Raw genomic sequence first — 13,837 nt, 5'->3', positions numbered from 1 at the left:
TCCCAGAACTCTCTTTGTAGATGAGGCTAGCTTTGAACTTACAGAGCTCTTTCTGACTCTGCCTCCTAAGTGCTGGGACTGAAGGTGTGCACCACGACTGCACAACACATAGGAGAGTTTTTAAGGATTGAACTTCAGTTATACAGAGAAAATATTCTTGGTTTTTGTGATTCTCCCTTCCCAGGAGAGCCTCTAGGTTTTTCTGAGCATTTCAGAGACAATGCACTTGGAAGCTTAGGATTTGGCTGTAGCTCAGGCTTTCAAACAAACAAGTGGGAGGGGCAACTAAAGGACTTACTACAGAAAATAGAAAAGTTAACCAAAGTATTTTATTGATACATTCTTAGACAATACCACAGAACTGGAAGAGAATGGAAAGGAATTTTTTTTTTCAGCAAGGGTTTTTTTTTTCCACTAAATTGACACATAAGCAGCAAGATTAACGAAAGTACTTATTACAAACAGTAAAAAACATACATGCTTCTTTTTTAAAGTCCTTATCACATTGGTCAGTCATAGGGGGCATGAACAAAACCTCAAGACATGAAAAATCCATATTCTTTCCTTCAGATAGCTTAATAATCTTTAAAATTATTGCAAAATATCCATATACCCTAAGTAAAATAACAAAAGAGAACACAAATACAAATATTAAACATAAATATAAACGTGTACTGTAAAATACATTACTGGCATGCATACCAAAGATCAAGACCTCTATTCCATTTAGCCAATGCTTTTCTTTCACATCACATCACCTGTCGTGTACCAAAGATAGGTGGGGCATATCTTCTCAGCACAGTTTTTGGTCTTTAAATATCTTTTTGTGTGTGTCTTTAAAAAAAATAATGTGACTTTCCATGATACTATAATCATAACCACACAGTCATTTACAGATGTGCGTGGGGGGGTTGTGTTCTCTTATGTTTGCCGAGATTTATTTTTCTTTAAATTTAGTTGTTTTAAATTTTTTCCCAAAGATTCCACCATCTGAGAGGATAGGGTTCTATGAAAACAGGGCATTCAAAAACAAACAGAGAACCAAGGTACAACATTGGGTGGCAAAGTGCAAATGTCCTCACAAACTGTACAGAAAATTTCAAAACCTTGCAGCCTGGAAGTACATACGTAGAAAGACAATTCAGCCCCAAAAAACAGTCCTGAGGCTCTCAACAGTTCATCCAAAAGAGCCGGGTGGGACTTGAGTCTCAAGTCTCCCTTTGTGTAGGGAGTCCAAAATTGCAGCCAAGATGGCAGTGCTGATGCCAATGACTTCTTAAGCCAAGATAAAGTAAAGGTGTCTCATAAAGCAGCTGTTTAGGATGTGTGGATCCTCTAACACTGGTCTCCCAGCTGGGGAAGCTCCTCCAGAGATGGGAAGCAGGCAGGACCAAAAGAGTCCTATGCCAGATTAGGTGACGGAATAACTGAGGGTCTTCCTCCTCCGTGGTTCCATTGGATGGAACAGGTTAGATAACCAGGTTATTATAACTGACATACTTCTTTTTTGCAGCGGGGCCTGGAGGGAAGAAAGAAAGAGGGTAAAGTCAATTGTGGCAATGACCCAGAATTCAAAGGTAGAGAGAGCTTGGATGGTTTCTGGTGGCAAGTCAAGATAGAACGAGACATCTCCGAGGAATACACACATACTTTGGCATTGTGCATTTATCTATAATACCATTAAGATTGGCATGCCAGTGATAAACAATTCACCTGGATTCATTTATTTGACATGCCTCCAACCTCTCACTTTTTGGACCTATAAGGTCATTGGATTAATTTATCATCGGTTGCCACACTTTCTAATTAGCCAACCCTAAACTCCAAGGGTCATCTGATGCTGTAGAGATTTTCATCATGTGATAATTTCCTGAATCTCTTCATAAAGAACACCTACTGCTAGGAAGGGGCTCTCCTGGGTGACTGGAGTTCATTTAGGTTGGCTAGCAGAGTACACCCACCAGTTAGCATTCACAATTATCAAACAACTATTCGTCTCTTGCCCAGTCTTATCAGTGATGTGTGAATCATCTTCATGACAATTTCCATTGAGGTTAAAAGCACACCTGGAAGTATGAAGAGTCACACTATTCATTGGTTTTCCTCCCACGCAGAACAGCTATTTTTCATCCAGTGACCTGGGACTCTTCTTTACTTATGTATCAAGTAAATACACACCCATTGGTTCTTCCAAGGCAGGCACAAGGCTACACACTTTCTTTCCTGAGCCAAAGGTAGTTCTTTCCCTGTGCTCCAAGGTCTCATAATATACCTACTTTAGGTTCTAGTTCTCTGGTCTATATAACACCACGTCTGTGAAGTAATGGGTTCTTGGCTCATTCACTCTTAGTCATATTGTATCAATTTCTATTAGATATAGACTCTGTCATGTATAATTGACAATGGCTTATGTGTTTATTCTTCTTAGACTCTCAATAGAGCTGTTTATGGAACACAGCACAGTAGCAAGAATTTTCCCAAAACTCTTAAGCAGGGACCTATGGGACTTTTGAGGCTCAAGCAGCTGCATTAGTGCGCTAAAAGCTTGTAACTGGCCTTCAGATTTGCTGTATTCTAAGTGCATATACAAATGTCATTTTTCAAGATACTTTCACAGCCTAAAAACTTTAATTTCACTTTATGGAGAAATTTGGACATACTTCTGAGCATTTCTGATTGGAAAACTCATTTTTCTGTTATAGCATATTGTGTTCAATAGAGAAAATAGAATTATATGAAAGTGAGAGTCTCTTGAAAACTCTAATCATGATGCATTGCCTTTTAATGAAGAAATGAACTTAGCCTCAGTAGATCTCAATACCACCACCCCTTCCCCACCGAGAACATTCCCATGGCTCTTACAGCACCTATTGTCTTCAACAACTTTTTTGTTTGGGGTATAAGGAAGAAAAATACTTTATAGGATTTTTTTTGAGATGGGGTCTCTTGCATTCCAGGTTACCCCTAAACTCTCTATGTGGCCAAGGATGACCTTGAACTTCTGATCCTCTTGCCTGCACCTCCCAAGTGCTGAGATTACAATATGTACCACCACATCCTTTACCACAGGGCTGCTACCAACTGAGCTGTACCTCCAGGCCCCATTGAGGGAATCTTTCTAAAGATGCTTCCTGACTCCAAACCTTATTTGCAATGTCATAGCCAGTCAACCTCAGCTGACACAGACAAGTCATTGTGACAGTGTGCCTTGTCAAATGCCAAGGAGCTAATTATCCTCCAGACCAAAGGGGAAGAAAACAAACAAAAGCCCCAGAAGCCTGAGCTGGCCTAAATATTGGAGATGCCTCTATTGTGTGGTTAATTAAGACTGGATTCTGGGTAGGCAGAATTTTCTAGTGGAAAAAGAATAATTAAATGTCCTCAAATAGGTTACTATATAATACCAGTCAGTAAAGAATTTTTACTAAAAGAATAGAGGCTTAGAAAAATACTGTTCCTGTGATGTAGAGAACACTGGTTTGGATTAAATTAAAATCAAAATCTTGCTGCTTTTAAAAAAATATAGTTATTTGGGGCTATGAGGTAATTCAGCAGGGAAAGATGCTTGCCACTAAGCCTCCCCCACAACCTGAGTGCAACCCACATGGTGAGAAAAGAAGACTGACTCTCACAAGTTGTCCTGTGACCCCCACACATGTGCCTCAGGCCCACACATAAACATACACACAATTAAATACATATTAAAAAATGGAAATAGGGGCTAGGATGATAACTCAGTTGATAGAGTATTTGCTTAGCATGCACAAAGCTGTTAGTTCTATTCTAAACACAGCATAAACAAGGCATGGTGTGGCATGCCTGTCTTCCTAGTACTTAGTAGGTGAAGCAGAAATATTGGGAGTTCAAGTTCATTCTCAGTCCCACAGCAAGTTTGAGGCCAGCCTGGCCTAGGTGAGACCCTGAGTTAGCAACAAACAAAATTAGGAAAGTGTGCTTGGCAGAACATGGTAGGACTCACTAAAGCCTTGTGGGAATTATCTTCTTGAGTTTTCAGAAAGCCAGAGATGTAATTTGTATTCCACATTATAGATAAGAGGGACACAGGGCTCACAGGGACCAGCATTCTAGCACCACGTGAAGACCCTGCTTCCTGGGACTCACCTGCCTGGGTTCTGACTTTGTTTCATCACTTACACTGAGAGGAGCCTAATTCTCTGCCATGAGGCTACACTCTATAGAGGCTTAATAAAATGAGGACAGTAATTCAGATCCCATGGACTGTTGATAGCATGGATGTCAGAATTATCCCAGTCTCTCACTGGGGAATATAACCCAGAAATGTATTTTTAGGTTACAAATTTCTCTACAAAGGATAAGCCTCAATATATGCTTTCTTTGCAGAATTGCTTTGGAGCATTGCAGCAAGGTTATAATGAAGTTTATGCAGTCCCTGGAACGGCAATTTCTGTCCTTTATCACAGCAAAGTCCAATGTATTATAGTGTTTATTTTTAAACCATCCCGGCCTCATGAGTAAATAAAAGAAGTGCCCACAGGGCTGATAATTCTATTTATTAGAATAGCAATGTAGTTTATGGTCCAGGAAAGAGAATTGCCTAGCTCAAAATAGTTGTCCAGAAAAATGGTTGCTAAAGAGATCTGTTTTTTATTTTGAAAAGGCTAGGAATTCCTTTCCCTTCGAAGCTAGAGGTTTTTTGTTTGTTTATTTGTTTGTTTTAAAGAATGGGAATAGAATGAAATTTTTAAAAAATGATTTCTTAATTTTATGTGTATGAGTGTTTTGTATGCATGTATGTACATGTATCATGTGTGTTCCTGGTGCCTAAGGAGGTCAGCAGAGGCTGTCAGATGCCCTGGAACTGGAGTTATGAATGGTTATGAGATAAGATGTAGGTGCTGGATACTCAACCTGGGGTCTCTACAAGAACAGTGAGGGCTTTTTAACCACTGAGAAATGTACCCAGCCCTAGAAATTGCAGGAATAAATTATATTGTTCCTATTAAAATCTTTAGAGCTATCTTTATCAGTTGTTCTCAAACCCAGGTATTTCAAACAGCTGAAGTTTTCAATGAGAAAGTATTAAGGACATTGACTTCTAAAACACATTATTAATGCACATTTTCAATTTAAGGAAGATTAGACATCATCCAACTCATTCTTATTTTGTTAAAACTCTCATTTTGGCATTAACCTTAGTGGGCTAATTTCATTTTAATTTTAATATAATTTTCTGCAGGATTTGCTTTCTCATTACACTCATTTATGTGAGGATGGAAGGCCTGCACCATGGCATACTTGTGGAGGTCAGAGGACAGCTAGAGGGAGTTGGTTTCTCCTTGTGCCTTGTGGGACCCAGGGATGGAACTGGGTCAGGATTGGTTGCAAGCAGCTTCACCCTGGAGCTACCTCGCTGCCCACTGTCTGAACTTCTGCTTCACAAAAATTTTATTTCTTATGAATTAGAGTAAATAAACTACGAAGCAATGTAAAAACAAAACACAAAAAAGAAAAAAGCATCGTATAAATACCATAATTGAGAAAGCTGAATAAATAATAACAAAGCAGGACTCTTCCCTTTATCCCATTTTTAGGTTTTCTAATTTTATAGGTAACACATTTTATGTTTTGTCAGATAAATACCATGTTTTCAGTTTTTAAAAATATGTTTATGTAAATTTATATATGTAGAAGTACACATATGGAGTGCTGCAAACACTGCAAAAACTAAGCAAAATTGTATCACATCCCTAAATATAACACACATAAAAGCCATGGCATCCTATCCACAGACAGGAGAGGAACATGTAATCATCCCCTTCTCACTCTCACTAGCAACTCTTCCTTTCTCTCACTTACCATAGCTACTGTCCTGAAGTTGGTATGGCTCATGCCACTCCCACATGCGTAGTTACCAATAAAGTTTAGATAGTATTACTTCATGTGTTTTAAAGACACACAATGCTGTTACTCCATGCATATTCAATTGCAACCTTTAATTTTTTAAAAAATTATGTGTATGTATAGTTGCCATGTACTCATGTGAGTGAAGTGCCCATAGAAGCCAGAAGAGGGTGCCAGACCCCCTTAGAGCTAATGTTATGGGCAGTTGTGAGCTGACCTTGTGCTGAGGACCGAAGTCAGATCCTCTACAAGAGCAATGCATACTATTAACCACTGAGTCACCTCTCCAGCCCTCACGACCTGTTTATCATATAACGTTTTTGAGGTTTATTTGCATTGATTTTGTATTTGTGGGTGCCAGATAGCAAAGTTTCTGTAATTTTTGTCCTATCCATAGAATGTATTTTCTGATTAAAAAAAAAAAAAAACAAATAAATAAAGCAAAAGTAAATAGCTTGTGAAATACAACATTATTTTAAAAAGTCATGCTAAGGTATAAGCCAAGAAAACATCTTTATTATACATTTGACTAAAACAAACCCCTGACTGCTAAGTCCTAATTTTTAACTATACAAGTAAATGATTCAAAGACAATCTAACTTTTAGAAAGCAGATTTAAATTACAATAAGATAATTTGTAGATGAAAAATACAAAGAGCAAAAAAAAAAAAAAAAGTGCACCACTACAGAAATATAGTTCCAACAATTAGATAGCATTTTGTCTTTAAAGAATGATAAAAGAAATTGAATTAATGTCAAATATCAGTGAGGGAGTAAATACAGAAGAAATCCTTAGCCCAGTGGTAGGGTTGTAAATTAGCACAGTCTCCTGGGAGAACCACAGTGTCAGAAGAAACCTTGAACAAACTCTGCCTGACCCTGATTAAGGCCCTGTATTGAAACTCCAGCCCCCTCTCCCTTCCCTGCCATTGTGAAAATCAGTCACTGGCTAGGAGGCGAATCCTTATCGTGGTGGCACTGTTGTTTCTCATCTGGACAGCCAACTCCAGAAGGGAGAAACTATAGTTTTGCATATCACCCCAGCAGTTGCACTTAATTTTCTATTTCCCACAGTTCCCATATAAAGCCCAAGTCTCCCCTTCCTTTGGCGGGCACTCCTTTCCTTCTGGGTCTGTCCCTTGTAGTTTGACATACACAGTCTGTCTGCTGAAGTCAGACTGATCTCTCTTCTGCCTCCCTTCTCTTGAAGCTACCTCAGAAATCGAACATGTGGGAAATGCTGTAACAATCTGAGTATGTGAGCCAGTGATTCAGCAACTTCCCTTATAGGCTTACTCAAGAGAGTTTCCCAATGTGTGCACAGGTCTTTGTAGGACTTTCCAGCACTTTAACATGATAATTAATCCCACATACACTATAAAACAGTAAAGTGGACTGAGTATAAGATATTGGCTTCAGCCAACTGAACTGGAAAAGGTAGGAAGCTTAGGCACCTTGGGCTGTTATCTCAGCAGACTGATTTCTCCATTTTAGAAAGGAGCCAGAGTTCTGCATTTTATGTAAAAGTTCACTTTTCACTTAGATAGTCAACAAAAGTATGTACCAAGTATGCCATGTGTTAGGCTCTATTTTAGGTATTAGCAATATTTTCAGTATACGTTTGATAATCATAATAAAACATCATTTAATGTCATAAAGATATGGCAAGGATACCTTCAACTGATAACTCTGGTACCAGATCTTATGAAAAGCTAATCAGCTTCCTGTATATCATTCAGTAAGAGCTAATTAATCCATTGTGGATTGATTTCCCCTAAATTCTTTTTAATTGATTATATAAGCATATTATTCATACCAAAAGATGCAAATCTGAGCAAGAATGCAGAACATGATGAGTGAAAGATTCATAATTATGGCAACCCAATTGTGAAGGTAAAACTACTTGTTCTTAGGTTGGCTAGCTGGATTTCTCTCTTCTAAATTTTTTATTTTGTGTTTTGCTTGTGTGTGTATGTGTATGTATGTTTGTTTTTGTGTGTATGTCTGTGTATGTGTGTCTATATGTCTGTGTATGTCTGCGTATGTATGTCTGCATGAATGTATGTGTCTGTGTATGTCTATGTGTATGTGTATGTATGTCTGTGTGTCTGTACGTGTGGGTATCTGTATGTTTTTTGTGTATATATGTCTGCATGTGTGTATGTGTCTGTGTGTATGTGTGCATCTGTGTACATGTGTGTCTGCATGTCTACATGTATGCGTGCATGTGTATGTGTGTGTGTGTGTGTGTGTGTGTGTGTATGTGTGGGTGTGACTCTGTGTGTAGATAGCACAGCCTACTAGTGGACATTAGCAGAAAATATGTGGGAGACTATTCTTTCTTCTACTAAGGCTCAAACTGCGGTGTTCAGTCTTGGCAGTAAGTGCTTTAATTCACTGGGTCATCTTGCTGGCCCTAGCTGAACTTTTTGGCAGGGTGAGAATATAATCAATCAGGAAAACAAGGCTACAGTCACAATCACCGTTAATTCTAATCCAGTTGCAAAACTCCAAAATCTGGGTTTTCGTCTATCTACTCAATTATCCAGGCAAATAGTATTTGACAAGGATTGGATGCCAGTCTTCATATATGCTGACTGTGTAAAACAGCCTAGGGGTCTGCAAGCAATTGGCTCACTTCTTATTTGTTCTGTGCTCAGGCAAGGGTTGACCTCTGTCACTAGGAAGCAGTTTTGTTTTTCTGTCTAATGTGGTAGGAAAATTGCATGAGTCACAGACCAGCCTCACATTAGAGGGCAGGTCAGTGGACAATGGACTGGCGTCAGCTCACTGTATTTGCAGACAGCAACAGAATGAATAATAGGGAAACAAGAGAATGAGGCAGCAACCTAGCAACCCTCAGGAAAAAATGCACCATCTTTGTGAGGGTCACAGATAAGAGATTTGATGGGACTTAAATAATGGTGCTGAAAATGGCTATGAACTCTGCTTGAAGCAGTGTGTGAGGGATGTCTTAGATGTTAAGTTGATGTCCTAGGTGAGGATGAGCTGCCTTGAATCTAGGAGGGCTTCCAAGTGAATTGGATATCTGAACCCAAAGCAAGAGAAAGAGTGTGTGCAGGGTGGTCAGCGAGTGGAGTATTTGAGTATGGAAGAGAGGGTGGGGTCAGATAAATCACTTTCCATTATCTGCTTTTGTTGCTCTACTAAATTACAGATATGAGGAATCAAAACACATTAAAATCCCTCCACTTTTGTGGTTGTTTGTTTGTTTTACTTCCTCATGGAAGGATTCTGCAAAAGCCTTCAATGTGAAGTTTCACTGGGTTGTCACACGGAAAACACTGCTCAATATCCAAACGGAGTCTCACATGAGTAACTTTCCTCATTCTTCTATTCTTTTTATCCTTAATAGGCCATCTGCCATGCTGCCATGGGTCTGGTTTAGTTTCAAGCTGACTGACCAGCTACAGGTGGGTGTGGCCAACTGTAGTATTGGCCCCGGTATTTGCAACCATGTTAGAGTTCCCAAATACTCTCAGGATCCACCTCCCAATTCGTCACATAATTTGCACAACTAGAGTTAAACCCCAATTTCTCATGGATGTCTGCACAGCAGAATTGTTGTGTTTTTTTTCCATGCTTATGAATTGTGCAATGCTTGTCTATGGGTCTTTGTTCTCTGTGAGCTCTAGAAAGATTTTAGAGGGGACAACTTTGCATTTTATTTAGTGTTCCTATATATATTGTAGTCAAAGAAAACCTTGTAATGTATTTTTAAAAGATTCATTGGTTTAATTTATGTGTGAGTGTTTGCCTGGATGTGTATAAATGCACCTCATGCATTCAAGGGAGGAGAGGGTATTGGATTCCCTAGAACTGGAGCTGCAGATTCCTGTAAGCTGACCATGTGAGTGCTGGGAACCCAACCTGACTCCTTGTCCAGAGCAGCAAGTGATCTTAATGACTAAGCATATCCCCAGTCTCTCATTTGTAACTTTGAAACCACAACACTCTTTCATACTCTTTGAGCATCTAAGGAGGGTCACAATAACCTGGCTAAAACTGAGAAATCAATTTTCAATCCCACTATGAAAAGAGTAAATGGACATTTTAGTGCTTCCTTAAAGAAACCCAATTTGTACTTGAAGATGTAAAGCATCAAGCAAAAGTTTGCAAGGTTCTTAGAAGGTGCATCTGAAACCAGTAGATAGTTTCTGACTTGAAATATCATGAAGCTTGGCTAAGTTACAACTTGGGTACTTTGAGGATATATATATGGGAGAAGATTCTCTAAAGTACTACATCAAAGAAATGCCTTCTTTTCTTATTATGCACTTTGCCTTGGTATTGAAAAGCTTTTGTGCTTTTTGTGCAATTTCAATATATTATAGATGTGAATGTTCAGGAATATGTTATGGATACGGTGCAATAATACATCAAAGGCTGAGGCTGTGCTCCAAAGCCTGTCTGAAGGCTGATGTTACAAATAAGGAAATCATAGTAAGGGGAGAAGGCAGCAGAAGAGTACTTGGTACTGCCACATGACATCCACTGCTCAATACTGGTTCTTGGCATTTGAGGCTAGGAGGTTTGTAGTTCTTTCATTAATTTTTCTATATATTTATCCAGCTTTTACCCAGAGTTTTGCTATGAACTAGTGTCACAATGGCAAAGAAAAATCATCTCAACTACTCCACTGCAATTCAGTGGTTATTTATTGAGCACCTATTGTATGTCAAATATAGTTTTAGGCACAGGACTCAAATAATTTTTGTACAGTACAGACACAGATCTTGCTTATACATTCTACTGAGGAAGACAAATCATTCAAAAGCAAACCAACAAAAACAGGTAGTAGGTGGAGCAAATCCCCTTTCACAGAAGTTATATTCCATAAAGTTCTCACTGTCAGTTAGTTAGCATATACTAAGCCATTAATCTTAGGGGAAAAATGAACTTCTGTTTTTGATATAAAATATCTAATATATTTTGATATAAAATGTCTAATATAGGGATAAAGAGATTGTTCAGCAGTTATGTGCATTTTCTGCTTTCATAGAGGACCCATATTTTGTTCCCAATACCTACATATGTTCCCTTTAACTATAGCTCCAAAAGACTCAATGGTTTTTTTTGTCACCCATGTGCGCGCGCGTGCGCGCGCGCGCGCGCGCACGCACGCGCACACACACACACACACACACACACACACACACACACTGTAGGGATTTAAATAGGTATGGTCCCCATGGACACATGTGTTTGAAAGAAAATAGTCCCCAAAGGGAGTGGCCCTAAGGAGGTGTGGCCTTGTTGCAGTAGATGTGGCCTTGTTGGAGATAGTGTGTTACTTTGGGAGTTGGCTTTGAGGTATTCTATGCTCAAGCTATGCCCAGTGTCACAGTTCACTACCTGTTGCCTGCAGATTAAGATGTAGAACTCTCAGTTTCTTTTCTAGCACCGTATCTTCCTACTCACTGCCATGTCCCTCTATGATGATAATGGACTAAACCTCTAAAATTGCAAGCCACTCACAATGAAATGTTTTCCTTTATAAGAGTTACTATAGTCATGGTGCCTCTTCACAGCACCCTGACTGACACACACAAACACACACACACACACACACACACACACACACACACACACACACATGTATGTGTATATGCATACATGTATGTATATATACTGTTGCCTTCCTAACATTGAACTAAGTGCCAGCTAGTGTCGGTGAAAGATCTCCCAAGCTCCTAGAGTACTGGTTTCAACACTCCAAATCTACTTTCATGAGTAAGTGAATTGAAAAATTGGTATCTTCTGACAATGAGAATCTGGTGCGTTATGTCACATAATCAAAAACACTGTGAGAGAAGCAGCTTAAGGGGCTAGAGAAGCTGAGCTGCCACCCAAGATAGGGAGACATTAAGGTTAAGAGTGGAGCAGAGGTTTGGTGCAATTGGGAGAGACACTATAGGGATGCTCTGCTCACACAGTAAACATAGGCACAAAATCCCAAAATTGGAAGGCCAGGATGTCGAGAGAATACACAGTTTTTTTTTTTCTTTCAGGAAAAAGCAAAACGTGGTTTATCAAGAAAAATGGTCTGTGATTGGGTAGCAGACAATCATAGTATATTTGGAAAACTGTATGCATTAAGAATGTTTAAATACAAAGATGTATAAAATACATTCATGAAGACATGTGAATAGTAATTTAAACCTAGCTCTTTAACCTTTGAGGGGCATTAAATCTGTTCTCATACATTCTTTTAATGAGGAATGTTAAATTCTAACTAAAATAGTTGTGTGTAGAACAACATGGAAAATAGAGCTAAAATGTGTAATAACAAAAATGTGGGGTTTTGGGGGAAGATGGCTCAGTGGTAAAGAGAAGTTACTGCTCTTTTGGATAACTGGGGCTCAATTCCTAGCACTCACATTGCAACTCACAACTGTTTATCACCCCAGTTTCAGGACATCAATCCCTCTTTTTTGGTTTCCATGGGTTATAGAACACACGTAGTACTCATATATTCATGCAGACGCATACACACACAGAAATAAAAATGAATAAATTGCAAAATAATAATTACATAATTTTAAGTTCTTTATGACTAAAATTACCTGGAAAAGTCTGAAAGAAAATAAATTATCAAGAGCTACAGGAAAAGTGATAGACTCTAAAAACATATTGACTTTATCAAACAACCAGACCTCACAAGATTAAAGATTAAAGGTGTCCACAGAGACAGAAACACTAACTGAAATGCATGATTATTGATTACTTCACGGAAGATATGGAGTCACTCCACATTAAATAGATCTGTTGTCTGTGTGCTAAGTGTTTTGAGTATTAAATAGTACCGAGGTTTTTGTAAGACAGAGTTGAAATAGGGACAATGGTTTGTGTGGCCATGGTTAAGACTTGCTTATGCACAATTCATGGGAAATGTCAGTCATTCTTCTGATTTCGGTTACCAATAGCCAAGGAATGCAAGGAGGAAAGGTTAATTTTGACTCTCAATCCACAGTCAGTAATCTCTGTTGGTTCTGGAGCTGTGGCAAGATAGAACACAGTATGGGGCAGGATGAAGCTGCTCCAGAGAGCAGACACAGAGAAAAAGCAGCTAGTGTCCTGGTAGCTCCTTTTAAGGACATGCTACCAGTGACCCATTTCCCCCAATAGTGCCACAGAATGGAGACCAAGCCTGTAACACATAGGACTTTGGAAGATGTTTGAGATTCAAACAAGAGAAATATATATTGAGAGAAATTGTGTGTGACCAGACACTAGTGACAAGTGATTTTGTACAAAGGGTTTGCAGTTATTCCTCATTCCCATGTATTTGTAGATTTTAAACTTTCCATAATAAATAAAAAATGATTTTTATACCATCTAATCAGGGTATTTGAATTTCTATCATTTTGTATGTTTTTAGACTAAATGTTTCCTTAGTGTTACTATACTTTAATGTTGTAATTAAATTAGCAGGCAATATTCACATTTTTCAGTAATTTTTATTGTATGAGTATTTTACCAGCATGTATGTATGTGTGCCATATGTATACTTAGTACCTGTGGAGGTCAGAAGAGGGCATCAGATGCCCTGGAACTTGAGTTACAGATGACTTCTGTATGTACACATATATATGTGTGAGGACTTTGGATTTGATTTAGAGAGAAGCATAGATAGACATGAATAAAACTTAGGAAAAAAAAGGAAGAATCATGGACAGAATTATGTTAATTCTACCCAAAGTCCACATAAATTTAATTCTCTGTAAAACCAGTGCTGTAGGAATGAGTGAGGAAGAGATGCAAGTGCATAGATTTCTGACTATGTCTTGTAAATGTGTTCTAGAATGTTTTTCCTACTGATATTCTGTAGGTGTTTCTTGCCAATCCTAACCTCTGTTTCCTTTCACAGTGTTTGGGATCGGATCCTGGGCATGTCGGAGTCTGTGCAGACTATCCATGCCTGAGTTTCTAC

The 13,837-nt window shown here is 38.7% G+C and overlaps 1 protein-coding gene across 2 annotated transcripts in view; it reads right to left on the bottom strand.

Annotated features, from left to right (window-relative positions):
- Positions 1 to 307: 307 nt before the first annotated feature.
- Positions 308 to 13,837, bottom strand: part of Grm7 (glutamate metabotropic receptor 7) — a 905,956-nt gene continuing 892,426 nt past the window's right edge. For both annotated transcript variants that reach the window (XM_042273759.2, XM_042273760.2), the window contains one exon: positions 308 to 1,519. Coding sequence is in view for 1 of the 2 variants with exons in the window: in XM_042273760.2 (XP_042129694.1) it covers positions 1,470 to 1,519 (50 nt within the window). In the remaining variant the exon portion in view is untranslated. The remainder of the gene's footprint in view (positions 1,520 to 13,837) is intronic.

The sequence above is a fragment of the Peromyscus maniculatus genome, chromosome 3 (assembly GCF_049852395.1).
Source record: "Peromyscus maniculatus bairdii isolate BWxNUB_F1_BW_parent chromosome 3, HU_Pman_BW_mat_3.1, whole genome shotgun sequence".
In the NCBI taxonomy this organism is placed as follows: Eukaryota; Metazoa; Chordata; class Mammalia; order Rodentia; family Cricetidae; genus Peromyscus; species Peromyscus maniculatus.
This window is presented reverse-complemented; position numbering and strand designations above follow the sequence as displayed.